Source organism: Pseudorasbora parva, chromosome 15 (genome assembly GCF_024679245.1).
Source record: "Pseudorasbora parva isolate DD20220531a chromosome 15, ASM2467924v1, whole genome shotgun sequence".
NCBI lineage: Eukaryota > Metazoa > Chordata > Actinopteri > Cypriniformes > Gobionidae > Pseudorasbora > Pseudorasbora parva.
Genome location: NC_090186.1, coordinates 40675681 through 40703175, shown reverse-complemented (window position 1 = coordinate 40703175; position 27495 = coordinate 40675681). Strand labels below are relative to the sequence as shown.

The 27495-nt window shown below is 37.9% G+C and overlaps 2 protein-coding genes across 8 annotated transcripts in view; both read left to right on the top strand.

Annotated features, from left to right (window-relative positions):
• Positions 1-17031, top strand: part of dtnba (dystrobrevin, beta a) — a 29271-nt gene extending 12240 nt beyond the window's left edge. Inside the window, exons 3-22 of one of the 3 annotated variants that reach the window (XM_067418123.1) lie at positions 659-726; positions 820-900; positions 2289-2502; positions 2600-2685; positions 4004-4158; positions 5563-5668; positions 5903-6069; positions 6377-6501; positions 7045-7116; positions 7293-7379; positions 7470-7560; positions 7676-7749; positions 7844-7957; positions 10387-10483; positions 10732-10752; positions 11832-11997; positions 12310-12399; positions 13218-13265; positions 15551-15583; positions 15659-17031. In XM_067418123.1, the coding sequence (XP_067274224.1) occupies positions 660-726; positions 820-900; positions 2289-2502; positions 2600-2685; positions 4004-4158; positions 5563-5668; positions 5903-6069; positions 6377-6501; positions 7045-7116; positions 7293-7379; positions 7470-7560; positions 7676-7749; positions 7844-7957; positions 10387-10483; positions 10732-10752; positions 11832-11997; positions 12310-12399; positions 13218-13265; positions 15551-15555 (1866 nt within the window). In that variant the 5' untranslated portion in view covers position 659 and the 3' untranslated portion in view covers positions 15556-15583; positions 15659-17031. Of the gene's footprint in view, positions 1-658; positions 727-819; positions 901-2288; positions 2503-2599; positions 2686-4003; positions 4159-5562; positions 5669-5902; positions 6070-6376; positions 6502-7044; positions 7117-7292; positions 7380-7469; positions 7561-7675; positions 7750-7843; positions 7958-10386; positions 10484-10731; positions 10753-11831; positions 11998-12309; positions 12400-13214; positions 13266-15550; positions 15584-15658 lie in introns of all 3 variants that reach the window. The other 2 variants (XM_067418122.1, XM_067418124.1) reach the window with 2 other exon arrangements.
• Positions 17032-19770: 2739 nt separating this feature from the next.
• dnmt3aa (DNA (cytosine-5-)-methyltransferase 3 alpha a) overlaps positions 19771-27495 on the top strand; it is a 61300-nt gene continuing 53575 nt past the window's right edge. For all 5 annotated transcript variants that reach the window (XM_067418137.1, XM_067418136.1, XM_067418135.1 and 2 more), the window contains exons 1-2: positions 19771-19922; positions 22048-22226. In XM_067418137.1, the coding sequence (XP_067274238.1) occupies positions 22116-22226 (111 nt within the window). In that variant the 5' untranslated portion in view covers positions 19771-19922; positions 22048-22115. The remainder of the gene's footprint in view (positions 19923-22047; positions 22227-27495) is intronic.

The following is a 27495-nucleotide window of genomic DNA, read 5'->3' as shown; positions in this document are numbered from 1 at the left end:
ACACAATGTAAATAAGACATTCACTGTACACGTAAGACAGCTTTTTATATTATCATAATGGGAGTTTTTATGAGAGTGTGCAGAACTCAGTGATCTTGTGCTTTAGAGATTGAAAGCCTTAGTGATTATAAAGGGAAGCTCTTCTGTTGTTTTATGTTTATTACCCTTTCCCAATCTAAATACAAGTTTAGTTTTTCATGCTTCTAAGTACACTGCAAAATGTCTGGATTGAAATCCGTTTTTAAATGTGTAATAATTGAATCGGAAACTGCGTTGTTGTTTGACAGTGATAACCAATGGACAGGACAAAATGGGTTTAACATTTTTTTAAATAATTATTTTCTTTTTCAAAGTACTTAATTCAACTGTTTTTGCTCTGTAATGGTACTGAGAACTGCAAAATGTGACTGGTTTTGGTATAGACTACTTTTGTTACTGTGACAACCCTAGTTACACATTATGCAAAATGTTGTCTCTTTATTTATTTTAATTTTTGTCATTACCATCATGCACGATTTTAAAAGTCCACACCATTACACATGCAAATATCCACTTAAAGTTTAATCAGGGCTAAGATGTGAGAGATATTTAAATGTGTGTGAAGTAATTATTTGAATAATCACCTGACTATATTTCATTCCTCTGTGTGTGTCTCTAGGATGATAGAGGAGGCGGGACGAAAGGGGAATGTCATGGCCGATAGGAAGCAGATCTTCACGGACATGAGTGAGTTATGCCCACCATGTGACATTTGACCTGACTGTAAAGTATTGGTGCATTTTAAAATGAAATGACTGATGTTTGACTCTTATTCTTCAGAGACGGAGAATTATGACACCATCCGGCTGTCCACGTACCGCACCGCATGCAAGCTCAGATTCATTCAGAAGAAATGCAACTGTGAGTATTTAACTCTAACTGACTATTAATGCAAAAGATGCATTTTCATTGTTGTCTGCAAGTTCAAAAATAAGCTCAGCATGAACAAAAAGTCACCCTGGTGAAAAAAGTATGAATTATTTAAGCTAGAAATACACTAATGTTCAAATTCAGTAAGATTTTTTTTCTTTTTCTTTTAAAATAAATGTATATATTTATTCAGCAATTAAACTGCATTAAAGGGTACATAACACAAAGTTTCTGCCAATCTCATGTTCATCTTGAGTACACCTATAGCATTGAATACCATAATATACAAGTAGCATTGCATCCGTCATATCTCTGAAGAGTCTTTAGTTTGATCATATTTATAAAAGACAGATACACTGTACAGATTCTTTCCAAAAAAACAGCTGAGCTCGTGGAGGCGTTCAGTGGGCAGAGCTAAAGAGTCACGAACACACACACACACACACACACAAAATACATCATGATATTATTCCTGGATAACTTTCTATTCACTATACATTTGTGTCGTTCACATTATATGCACTTATATATGACTGCCAACAAAACACAAACATTTGATGCAGTTTCGACTCATGATCGGCAACAAACAAACACACTTGCAGAAATCCGTTGCTGCTCCTGAAAAACAATCTGTATCCACTTAACTTAATACTGGGTTATTTGGGAATCTGAACAAGGTTATCTTTCCCTCATGACTTTCTTTAGTTACATTGTTGATTTTGTGGTCTAAAAACAAAATGACAGCGCTTCCGTGTCCCGAATGAAGCTCATTGATGGACTTGCTCTTGCTGTGGTTGATGTGTGCACGCACTCATCCGGGAGAAGTGCGCCTACAAGCAATTCTGCCCTTTATGACATCAGACAGGGCCATACTCGGAAAACACTTTCCAAAGCTTGTTTGAATCCTGAAGGAGTGTATTTGGGGCAGAATCATAAGTAAGTCAGAATGCATAAAAAAAAAAAAAATGTTTTCAACATTGATAATAATCAGAAGTGTTTCTTGAGCTTCAAATCCTCATATCAGAATGATTTCTGAAGGATCATGTGACACTGAAGACTGGAGTAATGATGCTGAACATTCAGCTTTGATCACAGGAATAAATTATATTTTAATATATATTCAAAACATTTATTTTACATTTTTAAGCATTTAGTAATATTTCACAAAATAATACTGCTCTGACTGTATTTTAACCTAATTAATGCAGCCTTGGTGTTTTTTTTTTCTTTTCTTTCAAAAACATAAAATAAAACCTTACCAATCCCAAACTTTTGTTGCCTCTTGTTTATTTGTATTATATTTAAAGTAATCTGGACATAGTACGTTTTATTTTTCTTCTTGAAAATTTTTCCCTATATTTCGTATTTTTTTCTCCCAGTGCATCTGGTGGACGTGTGGAACATGATCGAGGCGTTCCGTGATAACGGTTTGAACACGCTGGACGTCTGTACGGAGATCAGCGTGGCTCGGCTGGAGACCATCATCACCTGCATCTACCAGCAGCTAAACAAACGACTGCCCACCACACACCAGATCAACGTCCAGCAAAACACCAGCCTGCTGCTCAACTTCATGGTGGCGGCACACGACAGGTCAGTATGTGTGTGTGCGTGTGTGTGTGTGTGTATTCAGGTCTTGTTTTGTGTTTGTGTAAGTTTATCTGACGGGGCAACTGTTTGTGTTTTGCAGTGATGCTCAGGGAAGGCTGACAGTGTTTTCCGTCAAAATGATGCTCTCGGTGCTATGTGGAGGGAAACTGGTTGATAAACTTCGCTGTAAGTTCATGCATCAATAGCTATGTTACTATACCAATTGTTTTGCACATTTTGGGATGTTGCATAAAAGAACTCTGTATGGAAAAGTCAAGATGTGAATAATTTTTTTAAATGTGCATAAAAAACGGCAGCTCTGTATTGGCTGACAATGTTCACTAAGCACCACGACGCATAAGTGTGATGCTGTTGCAGTCGTCCTGACGTAGAACCTGGAAACTCCTTTATCATAATATGTAAAAAGACTGAGATTGGAAGAAGAAAATAGCGATGGCAAGTCAAGTGTTGTCCATATTGTTATATTGTTTCAGTTTGCTGCTATACGTTTTATTTATTCGTTTTGCTAGCGCTTTAAAATGGTAAATGGACTGCATTTATATAGCACTTTCAACAGACCCTATGGCCATCCAAAGCGCTTTACATATTGCCTCACATTCACCCATTCATACACCGACGGCGGTGTCTGCCATGTAAGGCGCCATCCATCTCGTCTGGAGCAGCTGGGGTTAGGTGTCTTGCTCAAGGACACCTCGACACTTGGTCAGGTGGAACCGGGGATTGAACCCCCAACCTTCCGGGTTGAAGACAACCTACATGAACCACTGAGCCACTGCCGCCCACTTATTTTACAGTGTCCTTGTTACACATAAATTATGCATAATTACACGCAACTAACCTTATCCAAACTCTAATCCTAACCCTGTAGAAACTACATGTAGTTAAATATACTTACACAGTACTTAAATGAATAATTACACTGTAACAGACACCTTAAAATAAAGCATAACCTTAGTGTTTCTATAATTTCTATTTATTTTGTTGGTGTTCTGACCTCAGAAAAGTTAATGCAGTGTTTGCCGCTGTAAGTGCTCATTATTATGGTTTAGTGTTGTTTCTACCCTGACTAATCGGCTAATGCTTAAATGAAGGACTAATAGTCGACTCTGAAAATCTCAAATTGATGGAGAGCCCTAGTAATGACCGCCCAGAACCATTTGACATGATTGCTTTTTTCCATTAGAATTCAAGAGAACATGACTGCATTGATTTTTCTTTGTTCTACACACTCTGAGTCGTCATTTTCGATGTAGGAAAAATGAGCCACAGTGGTTCCCGGATTACAGCAACCTCCATTTTTACAGTGAACACATGAGATGGAAACGCTTATTTATTCGCAAATGTTTATGCAATGTTTTAATTTTGCGCACAAGTTAAATGAGCAACTTTTGATGGCACTCACTAGTGCAGAGAGATTTGCATGACAATACTCATGTACATTCTTTGACCGAAAATAAAGAGTACACGTTTGTGTGTGTGTTAGATATTTTCTCTCAGATATCAGATTCTCATGGTGCGATGATGGTGCCCAAGTTCGACCACTTCCTGCAGGAGGCGCTGAAGCTACCCAATGCCGTGTATGAGGGGCCATCGTTTGGCTACAAGGATCACTTTGCCAGATCCTGTTTTCCTCAACAAGTAACAATTTTACACACTTTTCTTCTATTTTTCTTATTATCCTTGTTTTACTAAGCATCAGTATTATTGCTCATAGTTAGGGTTAGTGCATGACTTGTAGTGCAGTGCGATCAAACGTACAGTTTTAACCTGGTGTGGGGTTCTGGATTATGGCACAAATCATAATCAAAAGAATTTTTGGTCAATATTGAGATCATTATTGAGATTATCCATTGATGCTGGAAACATCATGGAATTATTTAACTTTTTAATAGTGCATTTAATTTGTGTAATGTAAAAAAAATAGTTATGATCTATCTATCTATCTATCTATCTATCTATCTATCTATCTATCTATCTATCTATCTATCTATCTATCTATCTATCTATCTATCTGTCTATCTATCTATCTATCTATCTATCTGTCTATCTGTCTATCTGTCTATCTATCTATCTATCTATCTATCTATCTATCTATCTATCTATCTATCTATCTATCTATCTATCTATCTATCTATCTATCTATCTATCTATCTATCTATCTATCTGTCTGTCTGTCTGTCTGTCTGTCTGTCTGTCTGTCTGTCTGTCTATCTATCTATATGAATAATAATATGAAGCAGCATAACTTTTTTCAACATTGATAATGAAAAGCATATTAGAAATGATTTCTGAAGGATCATTTGACACAAGACTGGAGTAATGATGCTGAAAATTCAGCTTTGCATCAAATAAATCAATTGTATTTTAAAATATATTAAAAAAATTTTTTTTCACAATTTAGCTTTTTTTAATCCAATAATTGCAGTCTTGGTGAGCATAAGAGACTTTCAAAAATATTAAAAATCTTACCAACCCCAAACCTTGGAAGGTAGGGTGGATATACATATAAATAAATAAATAATATGATAATTAAAAATAAATAATTTTGTGCTGTCAAATCGATTAATCGCATTTAGAATAAAAGTTTTTGTTTATATATGCGTGTATACATGTGTAAATATCAATATAATAGACACATATATATTATAAACAAAACTTGTATGCTAGAATCATACTTTCTGAAAATTAAGCATTTTTTCATTATGTAAAGCAAAAAAAGACGAATTTATCTCATTGTCATAATGTAAAAAATGAATCCTTTAACAATTATATAGTAAATAAATTCAAATAATTCACAGCCATAAACTGTTGTACAATAAAACAGGTTTTTATTTTTTAAATTGACAGATGAATCCAAGCCATATCTAGAGATGTGGGTGAACTCTTGACTTGGGTTAGTTAGCAGCCACATAGCAGCACCCTTGCATTGCGTTAGCAGCTTTTGCACAGGACAGTCAGAAAATGCAAAAGTGTGTAAATGTTGGCAATTCTTTGATGGATATTTAGAGTGTGTGTGTGTGTGTGTGTGTGTGTGTTTAACAGAAGAAGGTGATGCTGAACATGTTTCTGGATACTCTGATGTCAGATCCTCTTCCTCAGTGTCTCTTTTGGCTTCCTCTGTTGCATCGGCTGGCAAACGTAGAGAATGGTAACGCACTAGGAATATTATATGCTAATTTATTCATATTACTCTTAAAAGGATATATTACTTACTTGTTACTGCTGTGACACCGCTAGAATTTTTCCTCATCCCTAACGTCATGAAGAGTCATTTTGTAGTTTAATATTCCTCTCTCTCTCTCTCTCTCTCTCTCTCTCTCTCTCTCTCTCTCTCTCTCTCTCTCTCTCTCTCTCTCTCTCTCTCTCTCTCTCTCTCTCTCAGTCTATCATCCGGTGGCATGTTCTTTCTGTCGGTCAGAAGGCATGACGGGATTCCGTTATCGCTGTCAACAGTGTTTCAACTATCAGCTTTGTCAGAATTGTTTTTGGCGAGGTCATGTGAGCGGAAATCACAACAACCAGCATGAGATGAAGGAGCATTCGTCCTGGGTGAGGATCAACTGCAACGATCATGTCTTCTTCCATATTTATATTTTTAATAATTTTATATTTTTCCCACTTATAGTGTTACTCACGGTTACTTAGGATCAGAATTTAGTTTGTCCCTTTCCATGGGGGACCTTAAATATCAAGAAATTATCCAGTTTTTTTCATATGCCCCTTATGGGAGTAAGTTCTATTAAACTGTAAAGAATCAGCAAAAGGTTCGCTCTATGAACGCTATGGAAAAACGCTAATGCTTCGTGTTTTGCAAAACATGTTTTCCTCTCTTATTATTTGTGTGTGTTTGTTTCAGAAATCTCCAGCTAAGAAGTTGGGCCGTGCCATCAGTAAATCTTTGGGCTGTGTGCCGAGTAGAGAGCCGTCCCATCCCGTCTACCCAGAATACCCAGAGAAACCCCTCAACCTGTCCAATATGGTGTAAGACACACACACACACACACACACACACACACACACACACACACACACAAAATCCTCTGTCTGTGGCCATGGAAGTGTGGGACTGGGAATGTCTCTATTGGTTCCTGACATCACATGATCACATTGTCTCATTGGACACACTGATGAGGGTCAGACACGATCACTCGACAGAGCACAGAGAGAGACAGAGGAGTAGTTTGCTTTTATTATCTGCTTACAAGCGTGAGGTCAGTTAAAATTATGTCTTCTTTTTAAGGTGTCTTTTTCTTTCAATCTGCCTGTTTTTACCAGGATCCCGCTCTGTTTCTCTCTGTTCTGTCTGTGTTGTTTCTGGCTCTTATTTTTGCATGACTAACCAGTGTATGTGAATGTGTGTGTATGTGTGTGTGTAAACCAAAATGTTGTTTAAATATTTTAGTCTAATATTATTATAAAATAGAAAATAATATATTTAATATCTAGATTCAATTTATATGTAGATATTATCTATTATTTTATTATTATAGGTGTATACATATTCTTGTTTTTTTTCTTTTCAAGTCCTCCCCGTCCAATAGGAAACATGAATGAACCAGTTCTGCCGTCTTCTGCTGGCCCCACCCCCAATAAAAGGTAAGAACACCTGCTCTTCACCTTTGACCTTTAGGGGTAGCCATAGAAAATATTATTTACCTGACATAAAATCCATGGAAGTCTATGCAATGTCCTCACTAGTTTAGTTAAACAAACGTGTGTGTGTGTGTGTGTGTGTGTGTGTGTGTGTGTGTGTGTGTGTGTGTGTGTTGTAGACTGCCGACTCTAGCCGCAGCTCAGCGTATGAACGAGGAACATGCTCTGATCGCAGCGTATGTGAACAAACTTCAGACCAGCCCACGGTTAGTGTGTGTGTGTGTGTGTGTGTGTGTCAGCTGAGGTTATTTAAAGTCTTGTAATAATATTTTCTCTATCTCTGTGTGTGTGTGTAGTGCATTAGACAGTCCTAGCCGAACGGATGAAGAGCACAAACTCATCGCTCGTTATGCATCTCGTCTGGCCACGGACCCTGTACACACAGCTGTGAGTTACACACACATTTACTCTCTTCTCAAATTATGCTCACTACAGACATGCTTAATATCCAGCAATATTACTGATTTCTTATGTATTTATTCCTGCTTCTCGTGCATCACAGAGACCTTCGGACTTCAGCTACGACACCAACAAACAGCAGAGAGAGCTCATCATGCAACTGGAGAACAAGAACAGGTACTACATATGGACTGCCATAGCCAGCTCAGTGGTTTCGGATTTCAATCTTAGTAAGTGTGTAAAAGATAATACTGTTTGTGTGTAATTTCAGGGAAATTTTACAGGAGATCCAGCGTTTGCGAGTGGAGCACGAACAGGCGTGTCAGCCGACTCCAGAGAGAGTCCAACAGAACCCAACCCTGCTGGCCGAACTCAGACAGCTGAGGTGGGACAGTCTATGCACACCTTTTTCTCAGCCGTTGCAAGATATTCTTTAATATTGGTTTAAAGGACAACTTCAGTGAGAAATGACACTAGGGGTAATTAACAGATGGCTACCGAGTAGATCGTTCTCTGGAATGCGTTTTCATGAAAATCGAATGTAAAGAGTTTTATCTCTAAAAACAGATTAGCTTATAACGCTTGTCTATGAGGCACAGAGTAAGTGAAATTAAATCGCTAGTTAATACCACTAACAAGGCTCAAAATAGCCTCACACTAACACGGCAGCATAATGAGGGTCCCTACATGAAAACTGAAGGATTGAGAACTTTGTAAGTGAACAAACAGTTTAATAAGAAGATACTTTATAAAGACAGTGCATTACGCGTTTACGGTCAGCAGCCATCTTGGATAACAGTCTCGACTAGTCAAGCGACGAACGCTGTGCTAAGTGAGCTGGTCGATAGGAATTAAGTTTGTGAAATCTAATTACATGGAGATTTTTATTTTTATTTATTTATTTTCTTTGTTGCGTTCAGTGCTTTCTTCCGGAAACAACGGACCATATGAGATTCCAAGTCACAGTTCATCACTTAGCACAGCGCTCGTGGCTCGACTCGTCGAGACTCTTTTCCAAGATGGCTGCTGTCCATATACGCACAATGCACTGTCTTTATAAAGTATCTTCTTATTAGACTGTACTTATTCACTTATTCACACTGTTAGTGTGAGGCTATTTTGAGCCTTGTTAGTGGTATTAACTAGTGATTTAATTTCACTTACTCTGTGCCCCATAGACAAGCGTTATAAGCTAATCTGTTTTTAGAGATAAAACTCTTTACATTCGATTTTCATGAAAACGCATCCCAGAGAACGATCTACTCGGTAACCATCTGTTAATTACCCCTAGGGTCATTTTTCACCTGAGTTGTCCTTTAAGTTTTTGATGATCACAACTGCTTACAGAACCAACATTTATATATTTTTAAAGGGGTGGTAAAAAACGATTTCACTTTTCTAACTTTAGCTAGTGTGTAATGTTGCTGTTTGAGCATAAACAACATCTGGAAAGTTACAACGTTCAAAGTTTAAAGCAAAGGGAGATATTTGCTTTTAAAGAAATCAATTTCTATGGACTACAGCAAACGGCCGGTAGGGAACTACAGCCTTTTTCTCCAGAGTGTGACATCAGCGGGTTCAATATTGACATAAACCCCTCCGAGAATAGTAAATAAAGGGGGCGAGGCCATTTTGCAATGCTGATGAAGCGCTGTTATTTTCATCCGGATTGTAGGTCCACTTTTTTCAGCCTTCCTAGGGACGGGGGAGATAACTTTAAAGGTCCCGTTCTTCGCATGTTTTCGAAGCTTTGATTATGTTTACAGTGTGCAATATAACATGAGTTCATGTTTCGCGTGTTAAAAAACACAGTATTTTTCACACAATTTACTTATCTGTACAGCGCTGCTTTCTCTGTCCTGAAAGCGGCCTGATGATTTCCTTGTTCTATGAAGTCCCTCCTTCAGAAACACGTAACGAGTTCTGATTGGCCAGCGCTTCCCGTGTTGTGATTGGACAGCAGCTTAGCACACTTGGCCCGGAAAGCTCCCGCCTCTTACCATAACGGGGAGATGCAAGCGCTGAATGCGCTCTTCTCCACGTGAGAGAGCAACAAGACCACGCCCCTTATTTTGCGTGTTCTTGTGGGTGGAGGGTTAGTCAACAAACGGTTCTAGTGACGTCATTCAAGCAAGGAAGTGCAGGGCTGTAGTCCAAACCGGCCGTTCGCTGTAGGCTTTGAAAGGGAACTTCTGTTAAATAAAATATCTCGCTTGGCATTGAACTTTGAGCTTTATAATTTTACAGGTATTATTTATGCTCTAACAGCAACATTACACACTAACTAAAGTTTAAAAGATGGAATCGTGAAAAACAGGACCTTTAACTAACTTTAACTTTAGCTTTATTGGCCCGCTAACCAATCTGAGCCCATTGCGTATTTTTGAGGGACTGGCTTCATAGAACCCGGAAACCATCAGACCGTTTTTACAAGAATCGACAGAGCAGTGTAGAATAAAGGTACATTTTATGAAAAATAATGATTTTTTTAAAAAACAAAGCATGAACACATGTTACAGTGCACCCCACAAACACAATCAGGCCTTCGAAAGAATGTGTTTTACCACCCCTTTAAATAGTTTTGGTAACCTTTTGCATTTGTTTCATTTGTGAGATAAATACATTAGTTAACACAAACTTACAATGATCGATAGGAGTAATCGCTGGCACATGAACAAAAGCAAAGCATTTTCAATAAGCATAGTCAAAAGTTGTATCCCTTTACTAATATTTGATCACCAAAATGACATATTTAAACGTTTATGGTACAGATTCCTGGTCTAAGGTGTGTCATTGTGTTTGTGTGTGTTTTAGGCAGAGGAAGGATGAGCTGGAGCAGAGGATGTCATCTCTACAGGAGAGCAGGAGAGAGCTCATGGTGCAGCTAGAAGGACTCATGAAACTACTGAAGGTACCGCTACACACAGGGCAAGAGTGGAGTGAACTGTAATATTTCCGCCACTGGAGGGCATCGCTCCCTTTAGCATTTAGCATCTGAGATGCTTTCTTTTCTCACACACTTGATGTGGTTTCCCACTTTAATTTCTTCTCTTTACAGATTAGAGTTGATAGTGTTAATAGTTGTTTTCATCATCTTTTTCTCTCTTTTGTTTTTCACTCCCTCTGTTCTTTTCCTCTGTGTCTGTTCTGTTCTCACAGGATGAGGAGCAGAGACAAGCTGTGAGTGTGTGTTTTACTATGCATGAGAGAGAAAATACTGTGATTGAAAAAAAAAAAAATTCTGGTCTGGTCTATGAATGGACATCACTACTGAACAGCTCTAGACTCGCTGATGATGTTCTGTTGTTTTCACACCAAAAACCATTCAGTTCACGTTTGTATACATTAGTATACATTCACAATACATGTCTAAGCAGCCTTACAGAAAATACATTCATTGTTACAGCGTGGATGACGTAATTTAAGGGACTTAGCTGTTGTTTTTGAAAGGAAGTTTACCGCCCCCAAAAAAACTAAAAGAGGACACCTACAATATAAACCTCTTTATTACCTAACCATTTTTTTATTTTATTGTTACCTGGAAGTATTCTTCCGTGTGTGGAATATATTTTACATTTAATTTAAGTGCATTACATGGTAAAATATCCATGGCAGCATCCAATCAAACCAAAGAAGTGAAAGAAATTAAACTCAGTTTATGCTCACTAGTGTTATTACGTTAACTTAAACATAAACTAAAACTATTAAATATTATTTTAGTTAAATGAAATAAAACATCACAGTTTTCTCAAGAAAGCTTTTGCAACATTTTCTGCAGCACTGATGTTTACTCATTTGTAATATAGAAAAAAAATTAAAGTATAACTAATGTTATTTCCATATTTACATTTGTTATCCAGTATATTGGAGGACATGAAACTGCACTCTCCACACGTGTGTGTGTGTGTGTGTGATGTGAGAGAAATTGTTCAGTGTCTCTTGCTCGTTCATGTGAAGTTCCTTTTCGTTTAGACTTATTTCACTCTTTCTTTTTTTCTCTCAACTTCCACCGTCTGCTGTTAGTTCTCACAAAACAATCTTCTTATGTGTTATTTAGTAGCATATGGCACATATTTTAAGAAACTAAAATAAATTCTTTATTTCATGAGTTTGGCTTTAGTTTTGTTGTGAATAGGCGTTAACTTGTATAAACTTTTACCCGCTGTGAGATCAATCAGTAGTTTTTAGCGCTAGCTGAAACATTTAGTTAAAATGAACATATTGTAACGTACAATATGAAGTTTTCATCTCTTTCTCAGGCTCAAGCTTCTGGTTCGTCCCCAAGCCACGCCTCCCCTCGTTCTATGCCAATGCCCATTCGCTCTCCTTCCTCAGGCTCCACCCCCACAGGCCACACCCCCACCCACGGGCCCCAGGACTCTTTAGCTGGAGTGGGTGGAGATGTTCAGGAAGCATTTTCTCAGGGTACCTTCTTAATTATTTTTTTTTTTTTGCCATTTCGGATGAGCAACACAATATTTTTGTTGGTCACATGAATCAGATTTCTGGAATGAACTGGGTAGACCTGCCCACCGGACATCATTAGTCCAAAATAAGTCCTGATTGGCTGAGATTTTTTTTGTATTTGTTGTGTTGTGGACAGGCAAATATGTTGGTTCATACCTGTTACATGGTGTAATAATTCAATGTTGTTAGCAAGTTTTTAACCTAAACTCTGCATTGACATCAAATCAGAACTCTTTTCACATCATATTTTTTTGTGTTTAAAATCTACAGGACCTCGCAGAAACCTACGAAATGATCTCCTGGTGGCGGCAGACTCCATCACAAACACCATGTCTTCTCTGGTCAAAGAGCTCAACTCGGGTACGAGAGCGTGCAGATAATTCTCATCTGTCTTGTTTAGTGGTTCAACGGATCACAAAACTCACATTTCGGGTCATGTTATGGTTTTTGGACTCATGAATCAGATCAGCAAGGAAAAATGTGACTTGGCTTTCTGTTTGTTACTTGAAGCGCCCTTCTGGTACATAGATACCACAGCAAAAACTACTTCCTTGATAGATGGATGGATGGTGTGGAAGAAATTAATTTTCACTAGGCCTTAGTAGGCCTCACTAAGCCTCAGCCGCATAATAGGGGGCTTTGGCTGTGCACCAAAAAATTAAGGTCTGTCGTTCGTCAAAAACATAAAGCGTGAGAAACAAGGGGTTACATTTGTTGTATGGGAAAAATTGGTGTGAAGCGCTGGTAAACTATCATGAAAGTGTTATATAAGAGATTTTTTTTTAAATCTGAACGCCTGGGTTTTTCCACAAATAAATATGATATGTGACAAAGTTTGTGTATAATTGTGGCGAAACTGTAAGTTGGAGCCAAAAAGAAAAGGATGCTGATTGGATGAAAGATGATAAGAAAAGAGTATAAGCAATTAAGTTTTACCATGAAAGAGCCAGATGAACAGCTGCATCTCACTTTGTTGGCCTAAAAGTAAAGTTTACATCTTTTGAGACCTGGGTCTTCGACTCCAAGAGATTAACTTTGAAGAACTAAAGACATTTGAAAACTTTGAATTTGCCACGACAATGGATAGATGGATATATAGATCGATACATAGATACAGATATGTGTGCGTGTGAATATATACTGTATATATATTTATCATCTTCTGTTGTCTCTAGAAGAGGATGGAGGAGAGGAGGAAGAGAGACTGCAGAATGGGAAAGACAGAGGTACTACCCTTCACATCAGAACTACATTACCCACAATGCTACTGAATCCTGACCTCCGTGGCTCTTTCATTTGCTGTTGCTACATGAACATCAGCGATTTAATGAGATTTATCCTCCCTGCACACAACAAAAGCTCATAATGTTTTACAGGACGGGGTTTGTGTGCGTCTGGCGTGTGTCTGCGCTGTCTGAGGGGGCTCGTTAGTTCTTAACTACTCGTTAGTATTAATGAGGAGGCTGTTTATGAGTGTGTGGGGGGGTGCTGGATGTTTTTTTTAACTACTTCCTGTAGGGTCAGAGGGGTCCGATACACACTGAATCTTTATGAGCAGAACCCGTACTGGGAAACCCCTTCATTATAGCGCTCGTTCTTTCTCTTTCTTTATTGTATTCATTCATCTCTCCATCCAGCTCCCCTGCTCTTGTTTTATTGGTCTGCTTCTGATGGCCTTTCTCTGCTAGTTTCAGACGCCATCGGTTCAATTAGGCTTTAAGCAAAAGTTTGCTCAAAATTAGTAGCTTTCTGCACTTAAAACATGCCTATGGTAAAATGTCAATGATTTTTGATCAGTATCTTGTCTCTAGACCAGAAAATTGTTAACTTGATTTGGATATATTCACATACACAATCTCACACACAACCATATAAAAGTTTGGGATTGGGATGTTTTCAAAAGTCCCACCAAGGCTGCATTTATCAGCAATAAAAAAGTAATATAGTGAAATATTTGTGAATTTAAAATAACTTTTCTTTTTGAATATATTTTAAATGAAAAGCATTCCTGTGAAAGCTGATATTTCAGCATCATTACTCCCGTGTCACATGATCCTTCACAAATCATTCTGATATGCTGAGAATGATTGTCTTTATCGATGTTGAAATCGGTTATGCTGCGTGACATTTTTGTGGAAACCATGATCTTTTTTTCTGGATTTTTAAATGAATAAAATAGATGAAGAATTTCTTTAAAATAAACATTTGAACGATAGTGGTTATGCATATAATTTGCACCAAGAACAGATGGAAACATAAATAGATAAAGACAAAAAGTAAAGACTAAGATCAAATCAGCAGCTCTTTTTTGTTGATGCGTTGGGTTTTGTTGATGAGGCTCGCATCAGCTGTTTATTTTTAAAGACATATTTATTCATACAATAATGAGGGGCACAAAAGCCAGCTGGTTCATATGCACAATTGTTCTTCACTCTGTAAAACGTGCAGTGAGTCTCTTTAATTAAAAACACTGTGCAGGTTAAACAGGGGTTGAGGAAACAAGGTGATAGATTATCTACTCAATTAGTTACTGTACTGAGCTGAAGCAGCTTTACTAATTCCAGATAAGAGATTAATGGATCACCAGAGACCTCCAGACGGCTTCTCTGAGAAATAACCAGTGTGTCGGAATATTACAGCTCATAGGTTAGCAAAATACCCACACAAGATATTCCTTTATTAACCTTAAGAAAGTTTCCAAGGCCTCCAAATGATCCACATGATCAAAACTGCTGAAAAATCTGCTGCATGCCTTCTTTCGTCTGAATCTTTTTTTTTAAATCAACAAATATTTCTCAGCAAATAGACACATGTATAAAGCGTAAGAATAACTTCTATAATGTTAGTAATATTTCAAGATGAACACTTGATTATCCATACATCATTTTTTTCGAAAAATCATGTTAAAATGGGACTATCATACATAATCTCTTAATCATCATTGTATTGCATTGCATTATGTTTTGACTTCCTCAATTGAAACAACACAGATTTGATCATAAAACTAAGCATTTCAATATCATCTTACTAAGACATAATTGTGAGATATAGTGACAATGATATTTATATGCATTTTATATCATTAGTCTGCCAAACTGATGTATCAAATATGTAAAATAATCCTTTTTTATTATTATGTTTTACATTTTTTTTTTTTTTTGTCTTAAGGTTCAATATATTTAAATCAATAAATGGACAACACTTTTTATGAAGCCTGTGTTTATAATGCATTATAAGAGTATTCTTAATGCATTTTAATACATGCATATGTTGTATCAATAATACATGCATATGTTGTATGAAAAATAATCATAACAACAGCTACAATACACACCTATTTGTGGTTATAAATTTTAAGAGTACAATGCATTAAAAGTCCCTTAAAATCCCCTTATAATGCATTAGAAATACAGGCTTCTTAGAAAGTGTTACCAATAATATATTTTTCAGATTGTTGTCAGGCTGTACATTATTGTGAGTGTAAGTTTTTCTTGTGTTTGTTTTTTCCCAGGTTAAGCTAAATATATGAAGCAAGCAGTGCCACGTGAGTTTCACACAGTATTGGATGTCTATAGGTGTGCTGCTTTGTTCACTTTTATATATATTTTGTTTTTTCCAGGTGTGGCGTCACCATGCAAACACTTTCTGCTGACATCACCACAAAGACAATGAGCTCTGAACCCATGCTCAGCCTATCAGAGAGAGTTCAGGGATTGGACGTGGCTTCCTGTGGATTGCTTGAGAAGGAAATTTTGTTGTTTTTCAATGTTTTTTACTCTTCTTTTTTTGTTTTTGAGATGCAGATTTAAGGGGTCTGTGTTGCAAACCTGCTAGTTTGACTAGTTATTCTCATTTGAATTTTGTAGCTGATTTTGTTAGTTTGTGAGTTTGAGAGCTTTTGAAAAACCCAAAGACTGTCAAGAATGGACCGAGGTGGGAACGGAACGGAACGGAACGGAACAGAACGCAATAGAATGTGACGTGTGATTGAAGGACAAGCATGATGAGTTGATGATTGGCTGGCTGAGGTATGTGGGCGTGGTTTGTTTGAAGTGGGTGTGGTCATGTTGAGGACGGAGTTCCTGCGAAAGCTGTAAAAACGACCTTCTAAAGGAACTAAATTAAAGGGTCGAGCTGTACTGTAATTTATTTTCGAATCACTTTTTTGTATTTATTTTCATTAGACAAACAGCATTTCAGCAGCTTTTTCAATGTACAGTTGAGGACATATTTTGGTCATTTCAAGTAATCGATTTTAGATTTTCAAGTCGGATTCAGCGTTTATGTATATTTAAGATCAGAATGATTTAGTTTTATAGATTTTCGAACAGGTACTTTGATAAAGAGGCGGATTACTTGCTATCCTCCTTTTACCGGAGAGTTTTACCCATCCTTGATTTTATCGATTTTCCTAGAAGCACTGTTTGTAGTCAATATTTCCTGTGAACGAACATTTCTTTACCTACAAACATTTGCACACACACGTCAGACCTGCTGTGTGTTTTTCTTGAGGTGTGTGTGTGTATCTGTGTGGTATGCGTGCCTCTCTATATTCGCGTGTGGTTGTGCAAAGCTGGAATGTGAATCATATTGATGCCTTCATTTCATTGTATTCTTAAATACCTGCCAAAAATATCTATGATTTAGTTTTCAATCTTATTTACTATTTTTTTTTAAATTGCTGTTGTTTTTTTGTGCCAAATTCGTTCATGGACTCTCGGTCATGTGATTTTTACCTGCAGTACATGGGGCATAATGACATCACTTCCTGTGCCCTTCGGGTCAAGAGCAAATCTGTGAAAGCTGGCTGGTTAGGCCGAGACTATCGTTACGGTGCCGGTAGCCGTAGTGTTCCGCTCTTACCACCGAACAATTCTTTCATATATATTTTTAGAAAAAGCTAATTTTACAGAAATAACTCTGGAATGAGGCTGTGATTCACATGCATGTGATTTCAAGTGATGATGATTTGTTGTGTTCAGAATAAATATTGTTTAAAAAAAAGTGAATGGAGTATTATTTCTTTCTATCTGAAGTGTTTTTCTCTTTTACTTTGTGTTTTTTTCTTTAATTTTGTATGTTTGGTTTTCCTTCAGGTCCCATACAGACCCAAAGCTTTGTGGGTAATATGATGCTCTCAGTAGTTGCGAGCCGAATTTAAACTTCTGTGCACTAAAACATGCGCTCTACTGTGTGTACTTTTGTCTATATAGTATTTGTAGCACAGAACAGCAGACTCCACATGCTTCACTGTTTGTATGATTTTTTTCTACACGTTTAGTGCGCTTTGAGATCTGAGAGATATAAACTCCTCTCTTTGAGTACCTGTGTGACAGAGAGCGAGAGAGAGAGACGCGCAGTCGGACGGTCTCTGTGCTCTGCCAGCGTGAGCAGGCATGACGTGGGGTGAATTTTAATGAGCGCAGCATGAACAGACATACACTGGGGAAAATATGTGTGTGTGTAACCGAGTAAGACGGTCCATGGATTCACTCAAGGACACGATCCCTCACAAGTCTCACTGTCTCTGGCTGTCTTTTATGCTCTATTACAGTCATAGTAGGTCATGTTCCCAAAAACTTTGTGCTGGTGTGTGTGTGTGTGTGTATAGTACCAGTCCAAAGTTTGGAAACATTGCTATTTTTAATGTTTTTTATGAAGTCTCTTATGCTCAAGGCTTCATTTATTTGATTAAAAAACCAGGGAAAAAAATAATATTGTGAAATATTATTACAATTTAAAATAACTTTTCTATTTTAATATACTTTAAAATGTAATTTATTCCTGTGATCAAAGCTGAATTCTCAGCAGCATTACTCCAGTCTTCAGTGTCACTTGACATGATCCTTCAGAAATAATACTATGCTGATTTGATGCTTCGTTATTATGAATTTTGGAAACCGTTGTGCTGTTTTTGTTGTTGTTGAGTTTTTGTGTTTTTAAAAAAAAAATAACTGTGATACTTTTTTCAGGACTAATTGATGAATTTCTCTAATTTTACTATCAATTTAACGCATTCTTACTGGGTAAAGGCATTAAAAAAAGAAAGAGAAAATTACTTACCCCAAACTTTTGAACGGTAGTGCATACAAAAGATTTCAATTTTTTTTTTTTTTACGTTTTATTCATCAAAGACTCCTGAACCAAGTATTACAAATTATTAAGAAATTAAGCAGCACAGCTGTTTCCAACATTGATAATAAATCAGTATATTGAATGATTTCTGAAGTCAAACCAAGTAACCTTTATTTATATAGCGCTTTTTGAAGGGTCATGTGACATGTTAAATGACACATTTAACATCATATTTTAAAGTACATTAAAATCGAAAACCATCATTTTATTTTGTAATCATATTATATATATTTTCTGATATTCTGAGTAGGATCTTCTGGCAATACCAGGTGGAGACTGGCCTAGAAATCTAGACGCACCCTAGCGGCAGCAAATTTATTCTGCCCGCGAGTGTCGTCTAGCAACTCTAAATACCTTTCTGAGCTGTAATCGCCAAACTCTTGCCGGGCCAATCACGTCGTGTATAGAGTCGGTGGACAGGGCTTAACATAATGACGACGGCCGAGTTGCGTTTGCGTGCTTCTAGTAAACACAGAAACTGGAGAACGGCGGTCTTTTGAATCAGCTTTGACCGCGACTCTGGAAGACTTGGAGTTAAGCTTTTCTCTGAGAAAAGAACAAAGAACGACACTGAAGTCATTCTTAAAAAGGGAAGATGTGTTCAGAGTTTTGCCGACCGGATACGGCGAAAGTTTAATCTGTCAACAAGCTCTGCTTCACCTTCGTTGCTCTGGTTGGTTGTAGCGCTATCCTATCGCGTGCAGAGGGCCTCAGATTGAGCTGTCAATGGTGAGTTTCCAGACCAAACATCTTGATGTGGGTCTGGCTTGTCAGGCTAGGCTAAGAGACTGCATATTGAGGGCTGCATTTTTAGTGCCCTAGGTTAAATTGGCTACTTAGAAGATTGTTTTATTAATATCTACACATACCATCAGTGCCACCGCTCCCACCACGGGCACCAAGTGCTGAGGGAGGAACCACGAGAATTTTCTCTCGTGGAATATGTAATTTCCTGTAATCTCCCGCCCAACCCCATCAAGGCGGCCAGCGGCGGTACTGCATACCATAATGTAAATACAGTAATGAAATTACACAATATTGATGTGTGCATGCCCATTGGCTGTAGCTGTATCCCTTCTAGTCTTTACCCTAGGTTTTGTATTAGCAGTTTATACTTTTTTATTGCACTTACAATTCGGTATTTGTTATTATTTTTCAGGAGTGATTTTAGTTATTTAATTTAGCCTAAATGTTGTCGTAACCAACCCCTAACCCTTAACATACCGTTACTGGTAACCCTCTTGAAATATTTAACCTAATTTGTTTCAGTGTATTTGATCTTTGGTCCTGAAACTGCAGATTCCGGTACTGCATGAATATAGTTTTGGGATATTCATTGCATTCACCAGCATAAGGGACCTTGACTGACCCTATGCGGTGTTCGCCTCATGGCCGAGCCCAATTATACCTACTGGGAAACCAGGCTGTAGTAACCAATGTGTAAGAAAAACAAGAAAATAATACAGACATGTGTAACTAAACAATGTCGGATGATGAAACAAATGTACAATGCTTTAAATCACGCCTTGTGCGTGGGGACTGTGACGTCACTGGGATCTATCCCTAACGGTCTCTAGGACCCAGCGAACCCCTTCCCGCTGACGGGCCTCTGCGGCGTCTGTGAGCCCGAGACGGCGGAGCGGAGCAGGCCGGTGCCGGGGAGGGTCAGGACGGGGAGAGACGCGGAGGGAAGACGGGCTGTACGCGACCACCGGAGGGTTCAGGCCCGGGGCTGCATGGCGAAACGGGTAAATCACTCACGTACAGACACACACACACAACACACAGCGAGTTTCTGTCCGACATATGAAGAGGATGATGATGAAGAAGAAGGTGGTGAAGATGATGGATTCAGATCTGCGCAGATGTGCGTTTTAAAATCCAGCAGCTGCTGCTTAAACCCGTTTTTCTTCTATCCGCATGCATAAATTCATATGACACATTAATCCAGTTCATTTCGCTTCAGTGAATTAATGAATGTGTGAATGACGCGAGCTGAAGTCTGTCAACCGGCATTATACATGATCAGCAGCATTTAATGCATTATTAATCAATAACCTTGACTTTATTACAACTTAGACTTTTAACTGTACCCTTTACGTGACAAATTAAGTTTAAAACGGAAGTCAATGCTGTTCTGGTTGATCGTGAGATGTCAATTCTGTGAGGCCTGAGTGTTTCAGGATTATATTTGTGCAATATTAGTATTATAAAGTAATATTGTTTCATTCAAAGGTTTTTGACGTTATTGTAGGCTATTTTAAAAATCCTATATGAAGATTAGTAGACCTATTAGTATTAAGCTCATCCTGTCTGTGTATCATTCATTGACAGCAATAAAATGTGCGTTCTTGAGTTTTTTTTGTGGTTATTCATGAAGGTCTGTCCACACCTGTGTCAGGTGTCATGGGTCACTGTCTGGACTGTGAATCGGGTCTCAATTTTGATCAAACAGTCATGCATCTTCTTAAAAGTTTGAAACCAAAAGGATTTTACTGTAAAGGGGAACAGTTCCTCAAATAACGATTTCATTAGAAAAGTGAGTCGGTGGTTTATAAAACCTGAAACCAACGCGCTGATCTGAAGAACCTACAAGTTGTGTATAGTCTCCAAAGAATGATATACCATTACTATGATTACTATGACCATTACTTTTTGATGTTGTGCTGCTGAACATACAGTTGTGGTAAAGAATCATTAAATAATGTTTATTTGTAAGAGTGCATTCATGATTTTCCACATTAGGCCTTTAATTTGTTCCACTTACTCATTGTTTAACATCAGAAACGCCCCATTGTGTATCAGAGATCTGTGTTCAGGCTGGATTTCCTTTCCCCAATGGTTCATTGTGTGTTTAAAAATACTTAAGTTGTATTTCATTAATGAATCAAATTAAGGTCATAATGTAGCCTAAATTGAGACGATTAGACTACAAAAAGAAACACACTTTAAACATAAAAAAAATGCTGGGTTGTTTCAACCCATGTTTGGGTCAAATATGGACAAACTCAACCTTTGAGTTTAAAATTTGAATTTATGTATCTGAAAATTGAATTTATGTACATGAAAATTTGAATTCATGTATTTACATTTTGTGATGTTTATAAAAACTGACTAATTTGTCAATTAATTATCTGTCAATCATTATATAATGTAGGCCTAGTAACCTATAGGCTAGTTATTAATAGGCCTATAGTGTTGACAGACTGAATGTGTGGGTTAAAAACCACACTGAAGACACCTCAACACCAGAAAAGTTCAAGCAGTCAAATAAAATGTGTGTTGAATGTGTGTCCTGTTTATTTTAAACATCATAATCTACATTTACGGGTTGTTATGGCAATTTTTGTTCGAGGGTTTCTTCATTTCTCAACAAATCCAAATTTCAGAATAAGATCTCAAGAAAGTCATTTGTTCTTTATCAGCAACAGCTCTTAGCTTCTCTGTTCTCTTGATATGTAGGAGGTTTGTGAAGGAGATTATGTGAAAATTAATGAGATGTTATAAATAAACGAGAAAGACGCTGACGTTTTTTTTCCACAGCGCCACCGCGTCCTGACGCGACGCGACGCGTCCGTGTAAGCCCAAAGACAAACTGGCAGAGATTCAAACGCCCGCCATGTTACAGACTCTCAACATTAAACCACAGTTGTGGTTTACACACTTTAACTAGATGCTGCTTGTCACAAATGATGTCCTTTTTACTGACTGTCGTGATGTGAAAATATAGGAGACTTGTTGCACTTTTATAAAATGTGTAACTTTTAAAGACTTAGCCAGAAAAATATTCCATACAGTCATACACTATGAATGTCCATGTATCCGTTTTTACTCCATACATTAATACGGTCTTTGTTTTGTTTTGTTTTGCAGGGAAAAGAAGGAGTTGATGGTCTGAAGGTGGATCAGTTTCATCGCCACAAAAGTCTCTCAGCATTTTAATGTCTTTTATTTCATTTGCGTTGATTTCAAATGCATCGATCAGGCCTGTAGTGTGTTTTTGTTTCATCATGCCTCTCGATCTGGACTGTGACGCAACGATAAATAAAACGGTAAGAGAGAGAGATTCTCATTTCGTCACTAGTTAGATTGGGAATGGGAATGTGTGTGTCATGATGTGTGTGTGTGCGTGCGCGGGGGATCCGTGCGGAAGCCGCCAGACACAGGCAAGTGAGAAGGACAAACCAGGCTACAAGTAAAACACATGTATAAGGTCTAATATGTATAAGTAGCCTATACATGTATACGGTCTAACAGATAAAAATAGTTCGCTCCAGTTATGATCCACGAAGCGCGCGCTTACACTGAAGTTTTGCAGTTTCGTTAATCCGACCGACTTTTGTTTTTGTTTTTGACGGATCGGATCGTTACTTCTGTCTGACGTAAGGTATCAATGACATCATAATGGTGTTTCTGTATAGGCTATTAACTAAACAACGCTTGAAAATAGTTGAAAAAACAACAACAACAACTAACTATAGGCTAGAGAAAATAACTCTTTCTGTAGGCTATCGGATTACACAAAAAATGTTTAAAAATTTAGCTACATCTTTTTGCTAGCCTATATATTATTTTACGTATGTAAGCTTTTTTTCAACCAAAGAATATAAAAGGTCATTTTGACTTTTTTTCCCTCAAACGTAGGACTTTTTGTCTTGCAGTTGCGAGTAGGCTATATATCTCACTATTCTGACTTTTTTTCACAGAATGGAATTGAAATTATGCAAATCATAGGCAATTTTGAGAAAAGTGGTCAGAATTGTGATAAAAACTAGCAATTGTGAGAAACAAATTCAGAATTGCGAGATATAAATTCGGAGTTGCGAGAATAAAAGTAAAATGCAAGTTTACAACATGCAGTTACGACTTTATATCACGCAATTCATGCCACGTTCCAGGCAACCTGTAACCCGTGTTTTTCTGACCTTCTACCTGTGAAAGTTGACTGAAACGGCCGTTAAACCCGTGACTTCCCACCGGTGAACTCGTACTAGATCGATGTACAGTTACGAGTTTTAATGTCACGCAGCCCGCGAAAGAACAGATGAAAAGACAGACCTACGGATGCGGTATTTATGGTATAAAAGCTATAATAAAAGGTATAACAGCTTTTCTTGCATTATGCGTCATTTTGTTCTCCTCCGTTTCCCTCAAATAAGCACCTTAGGCGAAATAAATTATTGTAAATGAGCATAAGCCCCATACAGTCTGCCATGCTAAGTTTACATCTAGCTACCACAATTCTTTGCGCTCAGGCAGTTTAGCGTGACTTTGCCTGGAACGCTATAAAGTTGTAACTTACGGACTCAATCCTGCCTGGAACGCAGCATTAGACTTTATAACTCGCAATTGCGAGTTAAAGGATTAGTTCACCCAAAAATGAAATTAATGTCATTAATGACTCACCCTAATGTCGTTCAATGATTCGGATCACCATTGTCACTTGATTTCAGCAGTTTGGCAGTTTGACACGGGATCCAAACTGCTGAAATCACGTGACATTGGCGATTGATCGATTCACTGATTCATGGCCGTTTGAATCTTTATTTGAGGTTTGAAAACACACACGGAAGAGAAGACTGATGCTGAATAAAGTTGTAGTTTTTGTTATTTTTGGACCAAAATGTATTTTCGATGCTTCAAAAGATTCTAACCCACTGATGGCACATATGGACTACTTTGATGATGTTTTTATTCCCTTTCTGGACATGGACAGTATAGTGTACATACACTTGCATACGCTCTTGGACTAATATTAAAAAATATCTTAAACTGTGTTCTGAAGATGAACGGAGGTCTTACGGGTGTGGAACGACATTAGGGGGAGTCATTAATGACATCAATTACATTTTTTTGGGTGAACTAACCCTTTAATATCTTGCAATTCTTATAACTTGCAATTGTGAGATGTAAACGCACAAATGCAAAAAAAAAGAAGGTTTTTTTTTTTATTCAGGAGCGGAAACAAGCATCTATATTTATTAGTTTATAGTTTATAACCTATATATTGAATGAAAGCTCTCTTATGCTGATATATTGCTTTTATCGCATTTAGAAGCAACAAAACAAGGACGTTTCCTTAAAAGTCGACGAAGCGTTTGACGAATCATATGATTTTGTTTTGAGTATGTCACTCGCTTATACAGTCCCTGACAAAAGTCTTGTCGCTTATCTATTTTCTAGAAATACCTGATATTAACCTGACTTTTAATTAATTCATTGGTGTTAGAAATAGCTCATATGAAAAGCTAAAACCCTCCCAAATGATGTTTAATGCACTGAAATAAATAATGTTCACAGAAAAAATATTTATCATTTAATCAAGACGGAAAGGTCAAATTTTGGCAAGACAACAGTTTTGTCGCCTATACAGAAATTGAACAAATTTACAGCAAATACAAAAATATGTCAGCAAATTAAGTTTTGGTGCTGTGAGATCCAAATTGAATATCTTATATGACTTCCATGAGCTTGAAGGACTGCATCCATGCGGTTTGGCAAGGAGTCATACAATTTATTGATGAAGTCATCAGGAATAGCTAAGAAAGCAGTCTTGCATGCCTCCCAGAGTTCATCAATATTCTTTGGTTTCGTCTTCCATGCGTCCTCTTTCATCCTACCCCACATATGCTCAATGATGTTCATGTCTGGTGACTGGGCTGGCCAATCCTGGAGCATCTTGATTTTCTTCGCCTGAGGAACTTTGATGTGGAGATGGAAGTATGCGATGGAGCACCGTCCTGCTGCAGAATTTGGCCTCTTTTATGGTTGGGAATATAAGAGGTAGCTAAGATTTCTTGGTATTTTAGACTATTGATATTGCCTTCCACCCTGCAGATCTCTCGCACACCCCATTCTGGATGTAACCCCAGACCATGATTTTTCCGCCGCCAAACTTCACTGTTTTCTGGGTGAATCTCGGATCCATTCGGGCACTAGTAGGTCTCCTGCAATATTTGCGGTGACTGTGGTGTAATTCAACAGAAGATTCATCTGAAAATCCACCTTCTGCCACTTTTCCTGCGTCCATTCTTTTAGCAGGCTGTGGGCCTTTGCAAATGCCACACAGTTTTCCAATTGTCTTTTGTTTAGTGCTGGCTTCTGGGCACTGATTCGACCATGGAGGCCATTTCGAGACAGAATCCGACAAACTGTTCTGGTTGACACAGGGACTTCAGGTGACCAGGTCTCGTGGAGCTCTGCTGCAGTGGAAAATGGGCTGGCCTTGGATTTTCAAACCAAAAAACGGTCCTCTCGAGCAGTTGTCTTGCGGGGTCTGCCTGACCTGGGCTTGTCAAAAACGTCTCCAGTCTCTTCAAATCTTTTTTTTATCCTCTGTACTTGACGCTGAGACACATTGAAGGTGTCTGCCACATCAGCAGTGGATCTGGTCTTCAGCCTCTTGATAATCAAAACTTTAGTCTCTGGGTGAATCTTAGGCATGTTTGCAGAGGTCTAGTTGCAGTTGATGTGAAGGTCTAGCGTACTGGGGTTCTTTTTATACACACTTGAGACCTAATTGATCCATTATTAGTCACAGGTGAAGCTCATATGACAAGGTGACAAAACTTATGTCTTTGCAAAAAATGACTCAATGGGCTTTACCAAGCTGTGAATATTAGAATACTTTTTAATAGTTTAGTTTTTCACTGAAACATTATCACAAAAGCTGGTGGGATTAAAATGAGCCATTTCTTGTAAAAAAATCTTGATTAGAAATATTTCAGCGGCACTTTAGGTCAAATTGTACACAAGCGACAAGACTTTTGTCAGGGACTGTAGAGTTAAACAGCACCAAGAATGAAATACCCTCATAATAGACATTATATTACGAGCTTTCCCATCTCATTATAGCCTATAAATATTTACGCCTTTAGTAAATTAGGTGAAAAACTTTTTCCAGAGAATCTCGCCTACTACTAGTAGGTGAAAAGTATGTGAGCCATGTAGTACGTCCAAATTCGTAGTAGGCTATTCATAAAACATTATGCGAAAAGCACCCAGATGACCCACTACTTCCGGCGAGATTCTGAAATGCACATCACATGAGGCTATTTCTATCCCGTTAAGGCCACAGGAGAGGATTTGAGAATGGTAGTGAAGCACAGCCGATGCTGTAGGTCATGTGACAGTGACAACATGGCGAATGTAGTATTCCATTCCATATAGAATATCCTATAGAATTCAAATTGCGTTCCATATAGAATGTACTTTTTTTAATGGCTGCAAAGCAAATTTCAAACCAAATGTGTACAGTATGCAATTTCGGACGCAGTATCAATGTCGTGCACTCTTATATTATTACAGCTGTACCTTAAGGTGTAAGGCAAATGTGTCATTTTAGTTGCAATAATGTGATGTTATTGCTTTTAACTTGATGGTATTGTAGCATTTTTTTGTTTGTTATGCATGCAGAGCCACAGAACTAACACAATTCTTAACTAATGAAATCTCACCCCTGAGCTAGTCGATTACTGAAATGGCTCATCTTTGGAATCATTAGGCGAAATAACCACATAAATGATTAGGGAAACTCATTAAAATCGCTGATGAACATTAACCTGGAACCCATCAGAGATTTAACAGTCCCACTGACCTCAGGAATCCCGAGAGAACCACTGCAGTGTCATTGAGGTTACGACTGTGGGTGTGTAGGAACGCTTCAGTAACTCCGTAACTCTTCATTTTCCTGCTCCGCTCCTCTTACAGTTTAATGGCCATTCAGTTATTATAAATCAGTTTTCAGCTATTGGACCAGCGCATGTTTAGTTTATGTATGCTGGCCTAACTGATTTATGCGGCTTGAAGTCATGTGAGGTAAGGCGTGTGGTAGAGTTTCATGTCACATTGAAGGTGATCGCTATTAGAGCGTATTTTGTGGGGAAGAGAGAGTCAGTTTACACCCAAATCTTGACAAAAGTGAGTTTGTGACAGAACAGACTGATGATCTTCTGACCTAGATAGGGGGTGAACTGGTTTTCCGTCCTGTTTTCATCGGTTTTCATTAACTTTGCACCAACTGTGGTCTGTTGAACAGGTGAATCAGTTACTAGAGCTTTAGTAATCAATCTTGAACAGAGCAAAAGTTGTGTTTGAGATCATGGGTGTGCGTGTGTGTTGTTTGTGTTGTATTTTATTGCTTTGCTCATTCAGATGTCCTCTGTGAACCCAGCTGAAGTTATTTATTGGCTGATATAGTATTTATGGCAGCGATCAGATAGTGTTTGCTTTGGCAGAGGAAATCGACCCGTTTAAAAGCTTGTGCCTGCATATAGGAGCACACAAACATTCAGTGTTTGTCTTCAATACGCTTTATTCGGT